A 24603-nucleotide genomic window follows, 5' to 3' on the forward strand; every position below is an offset into this window, starting at 1 on the left:
AAACCTGCCCATGGGCTTCAGGGCTGCCGTGCAAGGCAGCACAAGCACAGCACGTGGTCATCTTAAAAGCCCATTTTAGACCCAAATCAAAGGCAATATACACATCCTCATTACCAATTAGCTTAGAATTAAAAAAAAAAAAGGAATAAAAAGCTTCAATTTGCAGGACGAGCAGTAAAATAAAGTAAAATGAAATAAAGTAAAATAACATAAAAATGGAAGCAGTTCAGGATGCCCCAGGAACAAGAGCCTCCTCTGCCCAGCTCCCGTCCGCACGCACGCCCCAGCGGCGCAGCACATCACGGCCGTGCCCGCGCTGCCCCCCGCAGCCACCAGGTGGCGGCCTCGGCGTGGCGTAGCGTGGCTCGCCAGCGGGCGGTACGCGGCCGCCCCCGTCTGCAGGCAGGCGGGCACCGAGCCCCGGCCCCTGCCCGTCCGCTTTGTTCCGGTGGGGGTGGTTTTCACCGGTGGGTGAAAACCCGGGGCCGATGTAGTGGCCGTGCTGCAGGCGCCCTGCCCTGCGTGGGAGGCCCGGGCGCGACCCACGCGCAGGAAAGCCTCGCGGTCGCGCTGCCCTGCCTGCCCTGCGCTGCCAACACGCAGCATTCGGCTCTGCCCGCTCATTGCCTCCCTCCGGCTGATGCCTGTGGGTCCAAAGAGGGTGGGGGATGATGGTTTATAATTAACACAATTAAAAATAGACTTTGAATAAACCAAAGGCAGAGAGGCTGCTTGTGACTGTTACGGTAGGAGGAAAGCTAAGGGCACTGCTCACACAAAGGTAAGCTGAGGCACAGCTGCGCAGGAGCTTCGACCACCAGGCAAGTACCTTGAGCTTGTTTGCCAGCTTGCCAGCCTGCCACACACCCAGCAGCACGCCTCGGGCCTCGGTCCCACCAGCAGCGAGCAGGGACAGGAGTGGGGTGAGACTGGGTCACTGCTGCTGGCCTTACACCCTGGGGTTTGTGACATGCTGGGAGGCTGTCCTGCTGGAGGCCCAGCATGAGAAACCAACACCAAGTGAGATGCTTAAATGCAGGGCTTTTTATTTTTTTAAACACCGGTCCAGCTTGTATTTAAATTTCTTGAAGATCTATCTAATAGCCATGAAGCACTGTGGATGGATTTCCTAATGCTGTGCAGCTGATATCTACAAGAGTCTTCCTTGGGAAAGGGGTAACTGGCCAACTGGCTGCCCTGGAGAAAATGTGGAACAGGCTATGAAGAAAGTGCTGTGCTATTCAGAAACAAAACATGAGGGGAAAAAAAAAGAAAGATTAATAAGTTTTTTGGGAGGGGAGGGAAGAGGGGACTTTTTTCTTATTATTTTTTATATACTCTTTATCATTTGGGGCTTCTATGAATTATTTGTAACTAGGATAGAATTTTCAGGCAGAAATGTTTTTTTTTTTTAATATCAACAGCCTTCCTCAGAACACTTTTATTGAGGAAATATGTCTGTATGGCTATGGCAGCCATCAGGATTCCTGGAGTGAAAGAGTACAGAAGAGAAGACTGGGTTAAATTAATTCCTGCTAAATACCTACCAGCAGACTTGCTGTCTATATGGGGAGCTGCAGACAGAATTGTACCAGGGTAGAAAGGATACTGTGTCTATTTATAACTCTGCCTTCAACACCATAGGAATTCAAAGGAAAACTCCAACTCAGCACACAGTCTTCTCATCATCTGCTTCTGTCAAGATTAAATCGGGGCTGAGATCATTCTCTTCCTCTGCAAATCTCTGCAAGGAAGGATCTCTTCCTTTCTGCCTGCAAAGGACTGATGTGGTACAAATCACATCAAAGCTCATGTGCTCAGGGAGCCCTCACCCAGCTGAATGCTACCTCCTCCTTTGCAGTAGCCAGAGCAGGTCACAGGACCCCACAGCAGGTTAGCAGTGAGGAACAAAGGTATTTTACCTGCTTCACAGCCCTGCACCCCACTCTGTCCTTGACCTTTCTTTGCACAGCCCCTCTGGGGCAAACGGGAGTAGCAGAGCTCCCAAGTGCTCCCAGTGCCTGCTGACAGGGATGGGGAAAGGAACAGGGCCTTGGCATAGGGTCATCACACTCACTGATCCTGTCACTGAGACAAGACCATTACCCATGGGGGCATGAGCCTGTCCTGCCACTGCAGAGCCACCCATCCTGGGAAGGATTGAGCTCCGTTAGATGTGTGGGGCACCTATCCCTCAGGAGAGATTATCCCTGATGATAGGAGCACAAATGAAAGCAGCCTTGAAAAAGGCATTTGCAAAAACCTGACCACCTCTCTAAAAATAAGGCAGGCTCCTGGAGTTTTTCAGCTCCACTCTTTTTTAGCATCATGGTGTCTCAGATCTTTCCTTCTCATCTTCCACCTTCCAGTTTTCTCTTTAATAAGAACTGCTCTTTCGTTCTTCTCAAAGAGCTATCTACTCCGTTCTCTCGCTGTTCCTCTTTTGTAATTCTGTTATCAAGCTGTCTGCTAGGTGGGGAGCAGAAGGTGCAGGACGTGGTGCTGCCTTTGAGGTACAGGTAATTATGATGTGCATCTGTTATTGTGGTTGCTGCCTCAACAGGTGGAAAACATGCTGTTCCCTGATAGATTGCAGCACTCTGTGCTCCTACCTCGTCTTTTCTCTAAAGCCAGTCATGTGGTGTTCCTAAAATAATAAACACAGACTTACTGCTGCCACAAAAACCCCTGGTAAATATATTTTTATGGGAATGAAATATTAAAGGATTTTAACAGTTATTCACTGAAAGCAAAATATGAGCAGTAAGGTTGGGTAAAGATTCAAAGACTGGTTTGCTTCCTCTCCCTGGGGCACATCAAGGCTCTACTGCTTACAGTTTAGAGATGGATAGTGGGGAATTACTTAACCCAGAATGATGGAAACAATTCAGACTATAATAATATAGCACGAGAGTTTCTCACATTACATCTATTCCCCATACTGCTGGCTATATTCTGGCTTCAGATTCACGTGCACAACTCTCATTGGATTCTGGAGGAACTGTATTTGAAGCCAAAATGCATTTCATTGTCTTTCTTAAATCTCTCTATGGTATAGTTGCTAAATCCTGAGCTCAAGGACTGGGGACAAAGCTTGTCTAAATGTTTCCCAGTGTCATTCTCTGAAAGATTCCCATCTGCTCTGCTTCATTTTGAATTTCATCTTCCTACTTTCCTAAAAACACAAAGCAGAAACGCACATTTCCTCTGCTCTGGTGAGCAGGAATCACCAAATTTCCCAGCAGGTTCTCTCACAACATACAATGGATCCAAGTGTGTCTAAAAAAGCTACAAACCCTTTGTGTAGCAGTTAGGGAGGAGATCAGAAATGTGGGCCAAGTTTCAGAGTGTTATGAACACCTCCCAGCCCCCAAAGGGACTCCATATCCTGTTTCCTCTCTCCCAAAAATTTCACCTGGCTTTGGGTTTCATTAAGAGAAATATACATTTCTCAAGCCCAGGCTCGAAGTCTTTGGTTCATGCTTCCTGCTGACACTGCAGAGACTGCAAGAGCCACAAAAGCTGAGTCTGACCTGGGGGCTTCAAATTTACTACAATAGCAGAGCAAATTAAATAGAGAGCACATTAAGTGGGTTGGGAGATTGCTGTTGACCAACAAATCTTCATTAAGTTCCCGCACCAAGCTGTGCTACGATTCTGATGAAACTGATTATTGCATCTCCATCATTTCAACTATTTCTTCACCAGGTTTAAAACAAATTCAAACTTATTTTAGGTCTAATTAGAGATAAAATGTAATATTAAGCCACCTTGCCCCATGCACTCTTCCAGTTTAGAGATGTTGGTACGTCATTCAAGCAGGCCAAATTCCTCTTTTTTCACCATCAGATATTTACTGCCTTGGTTTTTTCTAGGCCTTTTATTTAACATCAGTGCTTCATGGTGACTCTGTCCACTGTGATATGGTGACTTTCTGAGTTACTGGCTTGCATTACCGAAGGCGAGGTCTGAGATAGCTCCTGGCACTGCTCTCCAAACCTTCCAGCTGAGCTCCCTTTGAGATGTACCAGCACAAACCCCAAAGAGAACACTCGACTCACATCTCCCACAGCAAAACCCATACCTGGATAACAGCAGCTTTGACAGGATTAAAGCAAAGTCCTTTTCTGGCCTTCAGGGCTAAAGGGAAGCTACCATAGCAGGGGCATCGGATACCTTTCCGGCAGGCCACTACCAAAAAGACAGCTCCATGGTTAAAACTCAGGTGCCAAGCTATTCTGCTATATGGATTCTAAAAACATACCACCCAATTTAGGCTAAGCATAGAGAGGTTTGATGGAAAAGTGCAGCAGAAAGCAAGGGAAATTAAACAGCGGTGCTGAGAGTTATATAGTCTCAGCGTATGGAATATTCATCACAGGCTATCCTTGCCCTAAGGTAAGATGAGAAACAATTACTCAATATTTGCCTTCTAAAGGTAAGGGAAGAAACAGAAAGGCACATGCAGACACACCAGAAATGTTAGCCTTCGGTATCACTCATTGCCAGCTGACATTTGTGGTGACCATTCATGTTGGCCACAGAAATTGCTCGTACCCCATACTTCTGTTGTCCACAGAGTCAGAAAACACTTGACAAATGCAGATGGGACTCAACCTATCTGTAACAAAGAGAAAGCCTCAAACATTTGGGTCTGTGCAGCAGTGCCACAGCACATAGGCTGTTACTAGTTGCCAGCACCTGGGCACTTGCAAGACAATATATCCTTCCCAAAGGTGCCTGCTGTGTCCCAAGCAAGGCTGAAGAGTGCAGCCACAGCAACTGCCTTCTGATGGGATCCAAATTGTTTTTTGCTAATGGTTAAATGGTTTTCAGCTCTAGAGGAAAGTCAGATCTTTTTGCAGCAGGTGATCTGTGACATTTAGGGGTCACATTTTTTAACTGTTATTTACTTTAGAAATATGGTATGAGTTAACCTAAAGGAGAAATTATTAGAAATACCTGTGATCCCAAGAGCTAACACAACTGCTGGGAAATTGTAGACCTCAAATCATCTGTGCTACAGGATATGATTAGATCCTATTATTTTTTCTTTCTGTAGAAAGGTAGTGAGGTTTTACAATGAGAAGAAAGCAATCTGCATAGCTGACTTGGGATTTCACCTCCTCTCGTTGCATCTCTTACACTGCATGCACATCACCCCACAAGCCTCAGCTCTGTTCATTCTCAGTCTGACCTCTGTGCTAACTTGATTTATTGTTTCAAGTTCTCCGATAGTATATTACGTTATACCCCAAAGGGTCTGATTAGAACTGGCCAGTACTTTAATGATTTACAAGGGGCATCTGGGACCGTGTGGATAGCATACGTGTTGTGTCACTGCTATCGGAGGAGCCTTTATTGATCCATACCAGTGTGCTCCAAGACAAGACTGTGTCAAATTCCAATAAGCTTCAGTTCACAAACCTGATTTGACAGGTGGCCAAGCTTGCACTGGGACTGACTGTAGTTCTCATGGTGGGAATAAAACAAAACAGCTGGACTGCTTCTAGCTCTTGCATTATGAGAGGATTTCCATTCCTTTCTCTTCTATTTCTATCTTACAGTGCTTAAGGAGGTGTTTATCCTTCCTAGTTCTCCAGCCAAAAAACCTGGGCAACAGGAGCTTGCTATCAGCTCTGTGGTCTGTCCTTCTGCCAGAAGACACTGGTGAGAAATACAGGCTTCTGGAACTAGCCTTCTGAGCCTCTCTGAGTCCTGCCATGGCTATCATGCTGCTAGAAAGCTTCAAATCAGAGAGACTGGGGTGAGAGAAAGAAAGATGAAGAAGCAATTACTGCAATTGCTTTTAAGCTGTAACACCACTGCATTTAATAAGGACTCATGCTGGTTTATAGGGTATTGTTGAAGAAGATCTTTCCAAATACTTTAAAGATAGGTAGCAAGAATAGCGTGTGGTGTTACAAGGTTTCTCTGTCCTTGGTTTAATTTTGCATGTTCCAGAAGCTATTTTGAGTGCCAAAACCAAAATCTGCTGAAACCTTCCTGGAAAACCTCATTCTCTAGCATAAGTTTTGGAAGGAAATCCCACTCAAGGCCAAACTTGACCATGACTTTCACCTCAGTATAAGTTGCCTTTGATTCAACATAGGTGAGCAGAGATTTTGACTCAAATTAAACCTGTGAATGACTCTTTCCCCAGATTCAGCTATCACTACAAGTGCTCATCACTATTCTGCCCCTGGCCTTTCTCCCAGTTCAGGCATGTGGAGAGATGTAGGAAATCCCAACTTTACCACCTCAACCTGTGTGGTGGGAACACCAGTGTCTTCCTCACTGGCTCACTGTGGTAACTATTAAATGCATCACAGTGCTCAAGAAACACCAGGGAACCGTGAGATCTTACCTCCTGTTGTTTCCCATCTTCCTTCCTACCACGTTGTTAGGCTCTCCTGCTATGCGTCAACTGTCTCCTGCAAGTGGGTAGCACCAACTTCTTCATGGAGATGGTAGAGACCACAGGACAAGAACAAAGAGCAGTGAAGCTGTCAATGCCCCCAAAAAGAAAAGACCCAAAAAAGCAATATATTGTTTTTAAGATACAAGAACATACCAGAGCTAGTCACAGGGGAGAAGGGCTTTGCATTGTGCCATCCTTTTGGTTAAATCCTTGGGGCAGAAACCATTCATTTGTAATGGAATTCTTTGAATTCTGAAGCCTGATGTTTCCAATGGTGGGCTGGAAGACACTGCTGCATTAGTTATTGTCACAGTAGCCTCATTCACCTTCAGATGTAGCCTGCTAAACTTCGGTGGGGACACAGGACACTGGCACACAGTCCTTCAGGACTGCATTGCAACTGGAGCCTGTGCAAGGCTCTGCACAAGAAGTGCTTGGCCTCTGAGTAGCTGTTGCCGGAGCAAGAAATGCACATTACTTCTGTCCCAGACAATTTTGGATACCAGAGATGACCAAAGAAAATTAGTTCAGACTACATTAAGAGCATGCAACAGGAAGTGAATCCACAGATGCATAAAACCATGGATGAGGGACTGAAAACTACACTCAAATGATCTTTTCTCCTTCTTTCATGAAATCAGACACAGTGTGCCCAGCAACCAACCCTTCTGTGGCCTCCCCCTCCTGATTTCAGCTAGCAGTGCAATATCCTGACCAACAACCCTCACAAATCCCTTAAGGGCAGCTGCAGGCCTGTATGGCAGCGATGGTTTCACCCCAAACAGCCACAGGAATTCACCCTGCAGTGTGCAGCATGGCCAGGCTCTGCTTCCCACACAGCCCCAGCACTGAGGCTGAAAGGCAGCACAACAAGCACGAGCCTCTAATACACTTTCAGGGGAACAGATTCAGAAGATTTCAGGCAATCTATGAGCAAAACTAAGCTTGTATTTCTCTGCAGGGTCATGTTGTACTAACACCATGAAGTAACAAGAGCACCATGTGCTCTCTGCAGATACCGGCTGCAAATATCGATAGAGCATTGCTTAAAGTCATGAAAAAGCAAGCAAAATTTTTGCTGTTTGGGGAGAGTGATGGGTTTGAACACAAGGGTCAGTCAGACAACCTGGCTGGTTATTAGCCGATCCAAGAAGAAAACAAGATGAGGTACTTTACTCCTCATCCCAACCTGCATCACCTTGCTAGTCTTTGTTTCAGAAATGTTTAATCCTTCAGATTTTTTGGTAGCCTCATGGTGCTTCCAGGAAAACAACAACAGAAAAAAAAAAACTCATTAGCATCACCAACAAAAAAAACCCCAAAACATTTACCCATTCTAAGTATAACTGTTTTCATTATAGACAAGTCATTGCTGGATGCAATAGAGATACTGCAATTTCACAGCCTTTCTGCACAGAAAAGCCAGTCTTACACAGGAAGAACTGAATTTTAGACAAGCTTATCTTTAGGTGGGTGCTTAAGAATAGCAGGAGCTTCTCATACATTTACCGCCCAGCTTTTTAGCACTGCCATACTGTAGAGTGGGATTTTTGTTTTTGAAATGAGATGTAAGAAATACCAGTATTGAATGGATGAGTTATAGATAGACATTACCAACTGACAGCTCAAGTTCATTGCAGAAAACACTAGCAATAGTACTGGAGCCAGGAGCAACAGCCCAGCAGGGAGCTGAAGAGCCCCTCAGATAAGCCCATGCTGGTGCTGTGACCAGCAGTGCATCGAGTGCATTGAGGCAGTGCATTTTGGACCTGCCTTTTGCTGCTGTCTTTGAGTCAAATGCAACTTGTCCAATTGTCTATGAGATCAGCTTGAGTTAATGGATGTAAGGATGCATTTGGCACTGAGAGCATCAGGAGTACCAAGGGGTTCCACAGGGCCCATTTTGCAGCTCGACTTCTGTGCTCACAGCCAAAATCCCCACATCTTTGTTGGGACTCAGCCTACAGGGGAACTGGCTTTCCTTTGCTTGCTTGCCAATAGCTAAGCTCAGGTCCTTAGAGGTCTGCAGAGCTCTTGCTCCAGCTGACGACTTCATGAACACCTAGAGCAGGGAGGAACATAGCTCCCTGCACAGCTTTAAATGTTTGTGTTTCCCTGCACGTGTTGGTGACATCATTGCCACCTGAGGGCCTGAACCCTGGTCTTGGCAGGTAAAAGCCCTTTGGGTCACCTTACACTGGAGCTCTTGCTCTTGATGCATATTTATGTAACGATTGCTAGATGGCTGTAATTAAATGACTGTAAAAGCACCATCTAAAATGCACTAGTAATAAATCCTTAATAGTTGATGCTATAACAAGCAGTTACAAAAAATATATCGTAACATGTAGATTGTTAACACAGTTTCTGGGCTTGTTTAATGTGCAGCTCTAAATAGTTAAAATGCACATTATTAAAATGGCACATGAAATTTGTAACTAGTAAATAAAGGGTCCGACTCAACAACAAAATCCAGGCTTCGGTAGTGAAGAAGACAGGGAAAATTGATTTTTGTGTGCACATCTTCTGCCAGGTCCTCCATGGTAATTCTTTAAAGTGAAGTAGGCCCAAAAAAAGTCACAACAAATACAGAAGAATTTTCTTAAGCTATTTTTCCTAAAATTACTAAGCAGCAGAGAATAAAGCCCATCCCAGAGGGATGGTTTGCACAAGAAAAGCTTGCATTTCCAGGTGTGTCCTTGTCTCATAGGCTCCGCTTATTTTCCTCTAGCATCTATCTTAACTCAGCACCTTTGCAATAGATATTTCTTGCATGTTTACCCCAGAGCAATACAGTTCTGGAACCATATGGAGTCCATACTGGGGCTACCTTACAAGATAGCTCAAACTTGTTGGTATCAGTGGGAGTGATCCAAGCTTTGTTTATCCATATCTTTCTCACTAAACATGGGGTGGATGAGATCCTTTGTTCTGTGCACAAACCAGTCCACCACTACCAGTTTCTATGAAGCATAGTCCACAAGCCTACCCTTGTCTCTGTTCTGACTCAGAAGCATGGTTAAAATCCCAATTACACTACAAGAATGCAACTGCGTCCAGAAAGTCCTTGGCTTTCTATTCAGTGAGCAAGAGGTGAGTCAGGGAAAATCTATTTAGCTGCCCATATTTTTCGTTTCTCTTATACCCAGTCAAAGCTACAGTGTGGGCAATATATCAAGACAATTTCCTGTGGCTAGTGAATAAAGAAAATGCACACACGAGATGCAGAAAAATTAGCCAAATCAATAGGTGAGAAGATTTTTACATAGTGAGTGCAAATACTACTGCCTGTGAAAGGGTGACTGCTTCTGTCTAATTACACAACTGGTAAATACAAGCGTACTAATCAGCTGATGACAAGAAAATATTTTATACTGCAGTCACAGAAGAGAATGAGGCCACCCTGTCCCAAGTACTCAGCACTGCTGTGCATCCTGAGACCGCCAAGAGCAGCAGGTCTGAGCCCTGCTGGTTGGCCCACAGACTTGCTACTTAAAAATGAGACAGACATTTTTGAGGCTTCTGAGGCCTGGCTACCCATAACATCAGTGGAAGTTGTGGTAAAATCAACACATAATTTCTTCCTTACATTTCAGTAGTGCTTTGTATCAGAAATAACACTGCTGATTTCCCTGGATGTCACACAGAAAAAAGTTCTACTTGGAAAAAGGAGAGGTGTCGCAATTCCTCTCTAGTCAGGACTAGGGCTTTGGTATGGGTGCATTACTGAGAGGAGGAACAAGTGGATGTTTTCATCTTTCTTGTGGTCAACTTAGCTAGTCTGCTCCTTGACACAGGCTCTGCATGGTCCACTGAGAGCAAGGCATCCAAATGGATCTGCTAAGTCACACCAAGGCAAGTGGTAGCCTACCCCTCGATGTATAGCTGGGTGAAAGTTGTCAGCCTGGAAGCCTCTACTAAATTTGGAAGTGCTGTTCAAATTACATCCTCCAGCTGCTGGAGAGATTTTCTTACAAACAGTTGGCAATGCAAATACCCTGAGCTTCTCTGGAAACTGCCTCTATCACAGCTTTCAAGTCCAGCCAGCTCTACCTCAGTCATTGCTGTATTTGATTCATACCATCTATATCCCATAGTGCTCCCAGCAATTGATAAATTATGACTCCAGTGAGACTAGGGGGTTAAATACCAAGGAAGAAAGAATGATGACAGTAATACTTGTCATTTGTGCAGAGATGCAGCAACATAAAACCCCTTCTCTAACATATGTTATCTTGGAGGAATCTTTCCAAGGGATAGGCTTTCTGAGAAACATTTATGGCTTTTGAATACACGATAGGCATGAACTTGACGTGACCCGCTTTGGCCAAGCCCTGGGCTTCTGTCTGGTCTTTCACCATCACAAATCACTCTATCTGAAGTGCAGACAGTGATATCTTTGAAGATGACAAGGTTACAGCACATACCAGTTTGAGAAAAAACAGGATGTAAAGCACTTTGTTCTCAGGATTAAAAAAGTAAAAATATTTCTACTAAAGCTAGGGGAGAACAGGCTACGTTTTACCCATACACAAAATCCAGTACAATGACTAGGATGATCAAAATACTGCATGCACCACTGAAACATGAGTATTGACATTCTCATATAGTACTAAGATCCCTCCTTTATCCTGGCATTGGAAAAATGGAAGGAAAAACAAAAGATATGAGCGCTTTCTACCAGTGCACCAGCTAAATATCTTAGACATGAGAGTTGTTTTTCCCTCTCGACTTTCCATAGCATCATGCTGCAGAGTTTCATGTTGCCCCAGCTCAGCCTTCACATCATGCTTTCATCTTGATCTTGTACCAATGTACTGCCAAATGGTCAAACTGCACTGGCATTTGAGTTTGTTCTTATTAAATACTGTAGTACTGGAAAACCAGATGAAGGTGACACATTTCCAAGGACTGAGACACCTGTTGAGGGATCAGTCTCTAAAGGCCTCCTCCTCAGGAAGGCACTGAATGCCACCAACGGATTAATAGAGAAGGCTGCAGTAAATTAGTTCATCAAAAACCAACAAAAACAGCCAGAATACATGCAGCCAAAGGAGGCATCCACTGAGGGGAAGAGAGGAAGCCTAAAGAGGCAGCAGAGATACTCTCTCTGACTTTAAGAGGACCACTTTCATCTTCTTCCTGGGATGTACATCACCACACAGCATAACGAACTTCTGACCTGACTTTTCTCTTGATCCTACTGTGGCAAAGGCGCTAGTGGTTTTCAGATAAGGGCTTACGGATATGGGCATGGCAAGGTGACATGCATGGCTCTCACCTAGGTCACTAGATCATCCAAATGACCTTTACTTTGTGATAGGCCTCTGATTGCAATTCTCCTCTTATTCATAATTAAGGAAATTCTATTATACATTTCAGCGAAAATTACAGTTGTAGTACAAACCAATTCAAAATTAATCTAAATATAATGGTAAAATTTCTCCTCTGTAATTGAATAATTACTGCAATACAACACTAGTAGGGCAAAGATCAGGAACATTTCATGGGATTATTATTCAGAAACAGGCATTTTAAAACTGTATTGCTCATCCATGCAACACTTCACAGAAACAAATCCTCTGCAAATAAAGAATATAGAGAAATTGAGCTGAGAATCATTAAAAACATTTTTAAAATGAAGAACCACATTATTACATATAATCATTTTCCTTTCATACTCATTTGTTTTAATCTATTCATGCTCCCTAGAAAACATCACACAATTTTATTCATATCATTGTTTTCTTTAAATATGTGCATTTCAGTAAATTACAGTTGCATGTATAAAATTAGTGAGTTAAAATGTTGGTCTGATGCTAGAACTGAGCAGTCATTTATAAAAAAAAAAAAAATTGCCTTGTTTTACTGTCTGTAAATTTTCTCTGGAAAGCTATGTTTTTTTTTTTTTTTCCAGTGCATTCATTATTCAGCATATTAACTGAATAGTTCTACAGAGACTTCTCCGCTTTTGAATCATTCACAGCCTGTTAGTTCCAATTATTTCACATTTGAAATTTGAACTCTAGTCCTCAGCTTTTATTGGACATAAAGTTTACATGAACTGATTCTGTTCTCCAGTTGAACAAATGTGACCAGATTGCAAAACAAATAAGTTTCACACACAACTTCTGCTGTTCATGTCAGTATATCAACAAGAGTAAATTTCTTAGCTAGAATACAAGATTAATGTGAGCACAAGCTGAAAGTCAACCTAGCACAATTCCAAAGCAGCGGGCCCACCTTACAAAGGAAACCATTATTGCACTGCTCTCAGAATCCATGCAGTAAGTGAAGCACACACTGCCTCCTTTGCCAAGTCTACACAGTTGTATTTGCTTCTAGAAAGACTACTTTTTTTTAACATCTCCAGCAGAGCAGTTTTCCTAAGGTTTGCTGTACTTCAGAGCTGTCCCCCCAGGCTGTTACAAGGATGGGGTTATGGATCTGGAAAGCACGGTGCTTGTTAGGGCTGTGCTAACACCATGACACTGCTGGGACTCTGGGGCAATGCCCTGTCATTCTCTACTTGTGGGAGGCTTAGGAAAGTGGGGCTGACTGCAGCCTCCAGTCCTTTGTGGCCAGGTAACATAAAAATCAAGGTATTTATACAGTGGAGAGGGCAAGGGGAATGGATAACAGGCAACAGTAAATAAGAAACAAAAAATGAAACAGTTGAAAGCAACTTTATAAGGAGTGAGAAGTGCCCTAGAGTGGTCATTAACCACACTGCAAGGAAAGAGATATATCAAAAAAAGGAGGAACATTTGCTGCAGATATTATGAGGTGGGAAGAATTGGAGGAGGCTGTTATTCTTGAAAGCATTTAATGAACTGGCAGATGGCCCTGTGGTCAGGACACAGGAAATACAAGTCCCATTCTGGCTGCAGACCTCCTGTGCAGGAGCAGAAGAGTCACACAGGTGTCTGAGATGACCAGCAGCAGGCCAGGGCACAGCTGGCAAAGAAGCATAAGGGTGCCCAGTGCCAGAGCAGCTATCAGAATTGATGGGGAATGTCCATTCCAGCATGGGAATGCCTTCATGCTTTGCCTTGCATAAAGCCATCTGAAATGGGCAAGAACATCTGCTTTTGTTTTCACAGTAAAAGCTGACAGTGGAGGACATACACACATTTTAGGAGGGGAGCACATTCTGGAGTGGAGTTCTTTGTAACACAAACAATACAAGACCATCCTGGAAACACTGTTATTTAGTGAAAACTTACTGTATTTAAGAAGACAAGTCAGACTGTGATGGTGGCAGGAGAAAGTGTACTGAAATAACAGGGTGCCCCCTTGACAATGGGATAGCAAGGCAAATGAACCCAAGTGCACAGTGGATGGGTGGCTTCTGGTCAGCATTTGGTGGACAACAGCTGTCAACTGTGGTCACTGCTTCCCTCTTTTGCCTCTGGGAACAGGAATTTGATTATCCCATTTCTCCTTCAGCAAAACAGCTCCCAAAGCAAGTTAGCCTTCACCCTCTCTCTGACTTTCATAGAATCATTGTGTTGGAAGGGACTCCAGGGATCATGAAGTTTCAATCCCCCTGCAACAGGCAGAGCCACCAACCTCCAGATCTGGTACCAGACCAGGCTGCCCAGGGCCCTATCCAACCTGGCCTTGCACAATCTAGGGATGGAGCATCCACAGCCTCTCTGGGCAGCCTGTTCCAGCACCTCACCACTCTCTCTGTAAAGAACTTCCCCCTGATGTCCATTGTCTTTGTGTGTGTAAAGGCAGATATCATCAAATAACATCACACAAAAAAGCTGTACTTAGGACTGGTGAATGAGCCTTAATGGGAAACTAGGAAAATATTTCACCACAGCTAACACTGTTAGGAAAGAAGTTCCTAATAATGGATGTGCTTAAACATGAATGCAGCCTATTTATGTATGATAGAACTGTTCAGTAGAAAGATGGAAGATCTCAGGTTTGCTGTCCTGGAATGTTTTCCCCAAACCAGCTGTCTAATCATTTACACAAAGTGGCAGAACATGACTTTGACTCACTGACTACAACTTCATCCAAGTCTAGATACTCCTGGTCTAAAGCTACCTGAGCTGACAGACTTTGTAGAAGATCTGTAATATGGACGCTTGACTAATTTTTAGAACATAAAAATGCTCTTTGTAAGACAATTTCTTAAAAGAGAAAAATACAGAAACTGTAGAAATACAGTTTCTATTCTCTTCAAAAATCATCCCAAGGAGTTAAAATCTGCAGCAAACACAAGGAACTGCTATTTCAAAGGAAGAGTACCACATGGAAATAGAACAATTCCAGAGACAGATTGATTTCTAAAAAATAAGAAAAAGAAACAAAATCTAAGTTTCTCCATGTAAATAAAGTATTAAAGTAGATCTTTCAAGATTAGAAATGGGTGAGTTATTGGAGAGGGCAGAAAACAGTGGAATGAAAATGAAACAACCTATAAAAAAAACATATATGAATGCCTATATGAATAGCAGCAAGAATTACTATAACTTACTCATGCAGACTTTTTCTACCAAGAGCATTTGTCATCAAGAAAGCAAGTGCGGCTCACAATTACCATTGGAAATAACCAAAATACTCATTACAGAGTTTCCTGCACTGAAGCAGACAATTGAGAGTTAGCTAGTGAGCAAGATCTTGCATGACCAATTCCATTCAATTCAGTTCAGCTGGTTAAGCAAATTATAAAAGACAAATCAGATAAAGTATATATAAGCAATTTCTAGTTGCATGGTTGAAGGAAAAGCACAGCGTATCAAATTGGTAACTTTTTCTTTTCCTGCTGAGTAGCTACTCTTACACAAAATATTTTCCATGGCATTCCCTCTTTCTATGAAAGGCAGGGGAACTCTCATGCTGCCATATCAACGACTGGGCTGTACTGCTGTGGTAACAGCAGCATCTAGAATTCCAAATAGGAAGTGGGAAAGTTTATATGACTATGAAAAAAAAACAACAAAAAAAACACCTTAAAAAATATAATCATGAGGTTTTAATGAACTGTTTGACTAAAAAATAAAAAAGGTTGAGTAGTTAGGCCAAAATAAGCCCACTGAGGTCCTGAGCGTTGCAGTTTGCAAAAGCTTTAGCTTCCAATTTGCCATAATGACATAAAATTTTGTTTTAGAAGAATATGCTGCAAAGGCATTGTCTGAACCCCAACATGGGGGTATGTGAGCCACTGAACTGTTATTGTTTAGATTGCAACAACATTTGCAAAGTCCAGTTGTGGCCTCTGCTATGATAAATCTAGCAACATGGAAAAAAGAAGCAATTTCCAAACCCAAAGAGCCCATCGTTGCAACCCAGGGCAAATTGGGTGAAGGGTAAGTGGAGAGGAAGAGAGCACTACCTCAGAAATGTCTGGCTGGTGGTAACTGTTTGCCTTCCACCTTTCAGGATGGCCTGGGACTCGCTGTGTGGCAGGGACCTGCTGCGTCCCACAATAAGAAGAGCCTCAAGCATCGCACGGGGAAGGCAGAGGGGGGACACCCCATCCCTGGAGGAGCTGCAGCGCCTGCTGTGGACACGTGCACGCCCCATGGGGCATGTGGATGAAGTCTGGCCAAACCTTTATGTGGGAGACCTGTAAGAGAGGGAAGGGCTGAAGGTGCTGATGAAACTCTTAGCCCCCACCTCATCCCTGCCTAAATCATCCTATCTTTTTAAAGAGAGAGCTAGGTATTAATTTGGAGACCCTTTGGAATAAGTCTTATTTTTGAGTGAGGCTGAACCTTGCTTAGGATACCACAGCACATGGGAAAAGCAACTTGAGCATTCCTTTCCAGGAGAATACTACCCTTCCTAATTTCTCCCCCTGCATTAGCACAGGAGACCCATGGTGCGACAGCCTGGTGGGGTCACAGCATCACTACTACAGCGCTCACACCAGAGCAATGTCAGACACGACACCCTGGTACTTGCTTCCCATTTCAGATGACATCAGTCCCAGAACTGATGGATGCTCAGCAGAGGTGACTTGGTGAGAAAACAAATCAGAAAACTTTCAGCTTGTACACAAATAAACCTTACCCCCAACCTTCTCAGTTGAGAAGAATCTAAGCAGATGTTTCATGGAAAGTGTAGGAAATCTAAGAGCCAGTTTCTTAAAAGTCCAATTCTGTCCTGAAATATTTTTGTAAACACTTTATATCTAATCATTTTGTCAGGAAAAAAGCCTTTATAACTTTCTAATAAACTGCACCAGCAGCCGCGTGTTTTATGCTGCACCACAATGCAGCAGGAGAATGAAAAACCCTTTTCTTCCTCCAGGTATGTTGCTCGTGACAAAGCACAGCTGAGCCAAATGGGCATTTCCCATGTTGTGAATGCTGCTGCTGGGCGCTTCCACCTCAACACTGGGCCCAAGTTCTACAGAGACCTTCCTGTGGATTACTATGGAGTAGAAGCAGAGGACAACCCGAACTTTGATCTCAGCATTTACTTCTACCCAGTTGCTCGATACATAAGAGCTGCACTGAATACCCCAAGAGGTAACCAGATCATCTATGCATATGACTTACTTTCAGCATGCTTCTTAGTGCTGCTTGTTAACTTGCTCAACTTGGTCAAGCAGTACTCGGCATAAACTAACCACCTGCAGGTGGGGTTAAGAACCCCAAAACGAGCAAATACAAACCAAGCAGTCATCCCTGCCTCCCAAACTCCCACAGCAAGTCTTGCGAAGTTGATGACGCCAGTTGTAAAGAGAAAATATGTAGCTTGTTACTGAAATCACTACCCCATACGGGGAAGAATAGAAATAAAGTCACACTGCTCTGGAAGTTTATTTCTAGTCCTCTAGTACTGCTCTCATACTCTTCTTTTAGAGATTCCTGCTCAGAAACAAATTAGTTACTGCCAGGATTCCTTCCAAGTTTTACAGGGACTTGGGGTAGGAAGTCCAGGCTGTGCTTTGAAGCAGAGCAGTTCATCAGACCAGAGCACAGGAATCTCAGAACTCAGTCACTCAGTCACCCTGAGCTGCTCCAGAGCAGCAGCTGCCACTGCCTCTGTGCTGTCCTACAGGGCATACTGCTCACCAGCCCGGTAACAGCTCCTGCTACAGCCTTGCCCTGGCCCATGCAAGTCCTCTAAGGCTAGAGGGCAGGCTGTCATATGGGTGGATTTTGCTTTGAATTTTTTGCTTGTTTCAAAAACTGCAATTGGTGTAAGCTTCCAACAGCTTATGTGTAATGCCTTTGTATTTGCACATGAAGGAAGAAAATGCTAAAATACAGTTGAACAGATGTTTTTTTTCACTGAAGATAAAACCGGGAAGAGTGCACTGAATGAGCTTTCAGAGGGGTTTTTCCTGTGTCTCATGCTATTCAACATCTCTCTCAGCAAAAGACAACAGAATAGCAGACATTTACTACCTACGTGTGGATGTCCCGAGCTCTGGGAGGAGATGCATACATGATGATCTTGCCAAATTACTGATTTGTTTTAAAATAATAGCTGGAATCATGTAAAAATACTGTAATGTTAATGATCTGCAGAATTCCTATGATCACAAACGAGGGAAGAACTTGCTAGGAAGCAAATTGGTAGAAGCGCACCTAAGCAACAGCACCAGTCAGGAGATTAACACCACACCGTTGCTAGGAAGTAAATTGGAGATAGGAAGATAACTGGAAAAATCCTTTGACTTGCTCAACACTGTCCAGGTACAATGCCAGAGGCCTGAAGCTGGTGGGAATCCTGAACGTAAAGGACAAAGGACTCTTCACAATAGTCACCTCTGTACCACAAAAATGCAGCTGCCCACTGAAAAGTGATTTATTAAGAGAGCACTTAGTTATGGCACACAGCAGGCTATTCTGCTGAAATACCAATGAGTGCCCTAAAATATTAACTACACAGCTTGGTGAGTGAGTAGATCTGATCAACGCACTTAGAGACCTACAATGTACAAACTGGGAAAGGAAGACATGGTTACAGAACCCAGTGCACTTCTGTGCTAGACACAGGAGTTTACTGCTGCTTGGAGGCCATAATCCATCCCAATAGAAAGCATTTGCCTTTGTGAAATTGAGGGCTGCATTTAGATTTCAAAACCACTAATGTACTTGGGAAACTTGGATCTGCACCCATGCCTATTACAGCATATACTATTTACAAGTGAAGTCATTATTGGTGGTGCTCCAGGGAAAAGTAAGATCCAAAATCTCTTCATTTGTGTGCAAAATGAAATAAAAAAAAATTCCAAATGGACTGACAAAAGACAGAAAACAACAGATGAATCATGGTGGCCACAAAAGCAAACAAAAGCAGTGTTCTGCATACCCAAATACTAGAAGTTATCAGAACAAGATAGTGCTCAAGGCAAACACAATGAACTCATCATCTCTTGAGTGACTATTTATCCCTACTCCCGCATTTTTAGATACTGCTTTACTGAACTCCATATGGAAGCAGGGTTCTGGGAATGGAGACAAGGTGAAATTCAATCATATACAGTCCAGCTGTTGCTGACATTCATCATTTCAAGGAAAGTGCAACAGTTTGGAAAATATATAAACAAGATGTTCTAAAAGCATAATTTCCCGAGGTACAGAAATTTAGCAGCTAAATATCCATGACCTGCGAAGGGATGAGACAGGGAGAGGATTGTTATTCACATCATTTAGAAGAAGGAAAAAAACCTGCATTTATTGTAAGCAGCGATGCTGAACACAAAATTACGCCAGGTGAAAAGAGGCCTGTTCATATTAAATTCAGGATGTAATGAGGTACTTCTGTTTGATTGAGAAGTCATTTAAGACTACTATCTATTTGTTCTAGATTTCTATTTTAACTAAACAGGTCTTTGGAGATACCAGTATCCATCTTGCCCCTTTGCACAGGCATCTGGGCAGTTAGCATTTTTTGGGAGTGCAGCTAAGCCTGAGCATAAATCAGCAGTTTGACAAAGTCGAGCAAAAGGGGAAGGAAATGCGAATTAAGTGCAGAGATGAAGGCATGCCATGACAGCTATCACACAAGCGCTGTACAGAGAGAAAGATTCCCAAGCATAATTCCCAAGCTTATCATTTTGTTGCCCTCCAAACATGTTTAAAATGGGCAGGTTAAAGCCATCCATTAACTTACTATAACGGTAAACTCTCTCCAAGGCATTTCCCTTCTTCCACATCACTGGAGCTAACTAAGAGCCGAACTCCTTCACCTTCTTTATTGCTGTTGTTGTTTGTTGGCTGGGAAAAAAGCTGGACTGAGCAGAAAAGGGTCCTCTCTTGACTCTGCCACAGGGGTACCACAGGAATCACTTCATGCTGGCACTGCCCCCCAGCAGGTGCCCCTACCTGTTCCACCAGGCCTGGGCAGAAGAGGCACACTGCCACTTACCGCTCCCCTCAGACTTCTTCCTGTTCACAGCCACGAGAAAATGGATGCTTGATGAATCAAGAACTAGGCAATTGGCTGTGCTCCTAGCTACAGCATGGTGGCACAACGTAGAAAGAGATGAGGGAACTGTGGTGGAGCAGGAAGAGCTGCTGCAAGTAGGCAGCATGGTTCTGCTGGGCCCAGTGGGTGAGGGCAGCTGGGGCACACACCTGGGGTGATGGAGCTGGAGCCTGGTCTGGAGCCAAATCATATCCATCCTGCAAGGAAGCAAGGGCTAGTTCAGGACATTTAGCTCAGTTAATGATGAGTAGCACAAGAACAATAAGATATTATGCGTTTTAATGGCTAATTTGCTCAACTACACTGAATTTCCCAACTTGAATTTGGCCAACAAAGTTGAATTTGCAAACTTTATCCCTGCTGCAAACCCTTTGATGTCAGCAGAGTTACAGCAGGCATGAGCTGGATACAATATCCATAATCCGTTGTTAAAAACCAAGTGTTATTGTTCTGCACAAATCCCAGCCAGATGACAGCCATTGTCTGCCTCTGCAAAGAGTAGCTTGAGACGCGCGGTGCCACGTTTCAAATAAGGATTGCAAGATTTAAGAATCCTGGAAGCTAAGTGCCCCCTCTTCTCCTCAGTTAATCCCATTATTCCTAAGGGATCCTGTTACACGCTCGCTGAGACAAGGTTGCAACACAGCCCTCTCATGTGGGATTGGTCCAACTTCTCTTAGCACTCCATGTGCAAAACAAAGGCCGGGGAGGCAAAGCTGGAGGACCTCAGCTTGTGGCATAGATTCTGTGGGGCAGAAGATCTGGTTATAACCTCCCTGCCCACCCCACGACAGGGACAGGCATCACAATGGCCATTGTGAAGGCTGCTCACAGTTGCTCCCAGCAGTGCTTTCCAGGCCCTGCTCCAGCAGCCACCCAGGAGCCCAGCCTGGTGCTGCGACGGTGCAGGCAGCTGCTCCTGCAGGAGGCTCACACAGTGCTCCGGTGTGAGATGGCTGCAGTCAGATGTGCCTCGGGCATCGCTCAGGCACAGTGTATTATGGTGGTTCGGAGTGCCTCTTAACCCACGTACAGACAGGGACAGGGTCTGAGCCTGTAAACAGAACTGAATAGCAACACGGCTTTTGTTTCCTGACTCAACGTTAACATTCAATTTGTTCATTACAAATAATCACATACTAAATTCAAATCTGCTTTCATTAGAGCAATTTTACATTAATTAAATCATTTCACACGACCGATTTATCTGCAACAAACAGTCATTTTATTCTCAGTGTACCAGCATTTCTCATAACCTCCCTGTGTGTTGAAGCAAAGACTAACAATGTGAAATACATATTGCACATGTAAAACAGACATAATACCTGCACCCCCATGGGAACCAGTGTACTGGAGAGCCATGGAGACTGGGCATGAGGTCAACTGTTACAGCCTGTTTGGACTCTCGATGAGACATCTTTTAAAACAAGCTGCTCAGCTAGGGCACATTTGAAGTGCAGACAACCTAGACAAGCAGGGAAGAAAATTTATATATGCTCTTACTCCCCACTTCCTCGTCTCACACACGGTTAGGATTTAAACCAGCAGAGAGCAAAGCCAGCTGTACAAGCTGGTCCCTGGAATTTGTTCTGCTCTCTGTGTCCTCAGCAAAAACACAGTGGACAATGTTCAGTGGCAGCACCTCTACCTGTGCTCAGCTTAGTTTTCAGATCCAGACTGTAGATGGGGCCGAGGTCTTCCCAAGACAGAATACTCCTTATGGGTGAAAAAAAGAGACCCAAGAAACACTTTGCAGAAAGGAGGCTCAGAACAGCAAGCCTTATCCAGTGTTTACAATTGAGTTTCAAACTACTTAGTGCACCAAACTCAAATTCATCATCAAGGCCATCTCCATGATTTTGTGTGCTTCAGTGTACCCTGCTTCCAGGTGTGATTCAAACCATAAATATTTATTTTTCTTTCACTCGTAGAGTTCTGGTAGCTTACAAATTGTCAAACAACAAAAAGAAGGTGTTTCCGATTCCAAGAAAATTTTTCAGAACATTCTGTTCTTTGGTTTTCATTGCTTTGGTTGCACAGTAGGACAAGTGTCTGGGTTTTCCCAGTCACTGCCACTGCTTTCCAGCCAGGCCTGCAAACTACTTAAGCACGGATTTTCCCAAAAGCCTGTTGGACTTAGCCCTATTTCCAATATTTCCCAAAGAGAAGCTGTGTTTGGGACTCTTTTATATCTTCTGAAATTCTCAGACCTGAGTTATTTTGGTCTGAAGTGCTTCTTCTGAAGAAGATAACATAGAATACATGTCCCACATGATAGCTGGCAAGGCTAGAGACAGTGCAGCACATTGAAAATAACATCTAGAGAAAAATATAGATTAGCATCAGCTTTCAGTAAGAGGTGCAAAGCATTTCCCCTCATTCCCACAAAAGTAGACTTCCAAGAGTGCCCATTTGGTTACTGAAAGTGAGAGAGACGTAATTTATCTTGAACAACAATGTTAGGTTGTTATAAAGAATATGAATAAATTCTGAGAACCTCTATCTGAATGGGAAAATGCAAACAAAAAATCACTCAATCTTCTAATTCTGCAGAATTTTACGTTACGTTAGAAGATTTCATCATTCCTCAAAAGGTTTCAATGCCCAGTCCACCTCTGCTGTCACTATTTTCACTGCTTGTTTAGAAACTATATTTGTCTCTTTATTTCTGCTGAAGACACGTCTATATTTAGGGATTGAGCTCAGATTTCTCATGCCAGGATAACGAAGGGTGGACAGTGTCACACACACTGCAGAATCAACACCTCTCTGAACCTGCTGGCCAGAGCAGGTTTTTACAACACATGCTCACACTCTCTGAGCATGTGGCTCTGTGATCATCATTAGTCAGAACCAGAGCAGTTGCTAAATAAGTACTCTGCCACAAACAAAACAGGATTTAAGATGAAAAGCTGTGCACAAAGTACCCAGAATTAAAACCAGGGGAGATGGGGGCAATCAGTTTGAGGTTTCCAGCTGGATCTAATGTCATCAACAAGGATGTTTTTGTCTCACCTGAAGCTTAGTATGTCAGCCAGCTAGTATGTCACTCCCAAAACAAGGAGTGGTCAAGCAGGGACACCAGGCTAGGCTCAGGGGCCAGGGACACACCTTACAGAGGAAAGAGGGGGAACTCACATAGCCTCACTGCTCACACTGTTGACTCAAGTCCCACTGAAGCAGGCTGCAAAGCTCTGGGCGCTTTTCTCTGCCATCTCCACATGCCACCAGGCTGAGGGCTAAGCCCAAAACTCGCAGTGCAATCATGAACGCTATGATACATTTATGCATTGTCCCCAGCCATTAAGAGCTCCACTCTCCACAGGCAAAGTACTGGTCCACTGTGCGATGGGCATCAGTCGATCTGCAACTCTTGTCCTCGCCTTCCTAATGATCTGCGAGGACATGTCTCTTGCCGACGCGATTCAGGCCGTGCGCTCCCACAGAGGGATCTGCCCCAACTCTGGCTTCCTGGAGCAGCTGCGAGAGCTGGACCTGAGGCTGAGGAAGGAGAAGCGCGCAGGAGCTGGGATCTGCTAGCACTGGGCTGGCCAGCAGCAGCACAACCAGCCGCCAGGCTCAAACTGAGGCCAGCGCGTAGACACTGCAGGCACACTGTTGCAGCTGCACTGAAAAACTCTGCTGGGGAGAGCCGATTGGAGTTTGCAATGTATTTTTTGGATAAGCCCACTAATTGAAAGAAACTGAAATAAAGAAGGATTCAGACCGGCAATTTCACCCACCTGGGCCTGCTTTTTTAACAACCTGCTGTGCAGGGTACAGGCAGCAGTTGGGTTTTCAAGCAGAATTAAAAGGCAGCACAGCCAACTTGAGGAGAGACTTTTTACTTGCTTGTAATTGCATTTATACAGCAGGAGGAAAAATGGTTAAACTGGTTAAAAAAAAAAAAAAAAAAAAAAAAAAGAAAGAAAGAAAGAAAGAAAAGAAACCATGAGGTTTTCAAGCAGTCTTTAACCTTTCACATGCAGCTGGCACGGGGCAGGACTCAGGGTTTGGTGAGCTGACATGGTGACATGGGCCAGGCTGGGGGCTCCCCAAAAACACAGGGCTTGGGCTGGGACTATCACAGCTCCTCCCAGCTTCAAACTTATGGGGCGAGGGATCCCCACACTCCTCAGGAGCCAGCAGGAAGGTGCCAACTGAACACTACACAGCAAGGCACTGCTATCAGCCACAGGACTGCACAGCTGCGAAGGGACATGGCAGGGGGCACACGTGGGCACTCTGCCAGGTGGGAACGTCCCACTCCTGGTCGTCCCACAGCTCACATTGCATTGCCACGATTCCCTGCTGCGATAGAAAGCCAGAACCTAGTGTCATCGTGTCAGAGCAAAAATGAGCAATGTCTCTAACAAACTCGAAGTAACAGCTCCGCATTTCGATTACTCTTTTACGCCCAATTGGTCACATTTAATCTTGTGAAGAACTCGAAGCAGATATTTGCTTCAGTGCAATTACAGCCACATACAGAACATTGGCAAATGCAAACAATATAGAATTTCCACTTGACGGCAGATTAATTTGGTGTGATGTTTTCCCTTGAGAGGTCTTAAAGGCTTGCAGTTCTGGAAGTAACATGCAGTTCATATTTATAGCACTAGGGATGGTGAATGGAGAGAGACACATATACTCATTTTGAACTGAAGTTTCTTTTGCCTCCATACATAAAAAAAAGTAACTGAGCACAGCACACTTCAAATGCATTTCTCTCATAATGCAATATGGAAACATGATTTCCCTGCAGAGTCTACAGA

General features: G+C 44.0%; 1 protein-coding gene across 1 annotated transcript; it reads left to right on the forward strand.

Annotated features, from left to right (window-relative positions):
- Positions 1–15815: 15815 nt before the first annotated feature.
- LOC306946593 (dual specificity protein phosphatase 13B-like) lies at positions 15816–23368 on the forward strand (the record flags this gene model as incomplete). Its single annotated transcript, XM_079535667.1, has 3 exons — positions 15816–16009; positions 16694–16914; positions 23154–23368. Exons 1-3 carry the CDS (start codon positions 15822–15824, stop codon positions 23366–23368), a joined length of 624 nt encoding a protein of 207 aa, XP_079391793.1. The 5' UTR covers positions 15816–15821.
- Positions 23369–24603: the final 1235 nt, after the last annotated feature.

This window comes from Tetrao urogallus (genome assembly GCF_951394365.1).
Source record: "Tetrao urogallus genome assembly, chromosome: 5".
Taxonomy (NCBI): Eukaryota; Metazoa; Chordata; class Aves; order Galliformes; family Phasianidae; genus Tetrao; species Tetrao urogallus.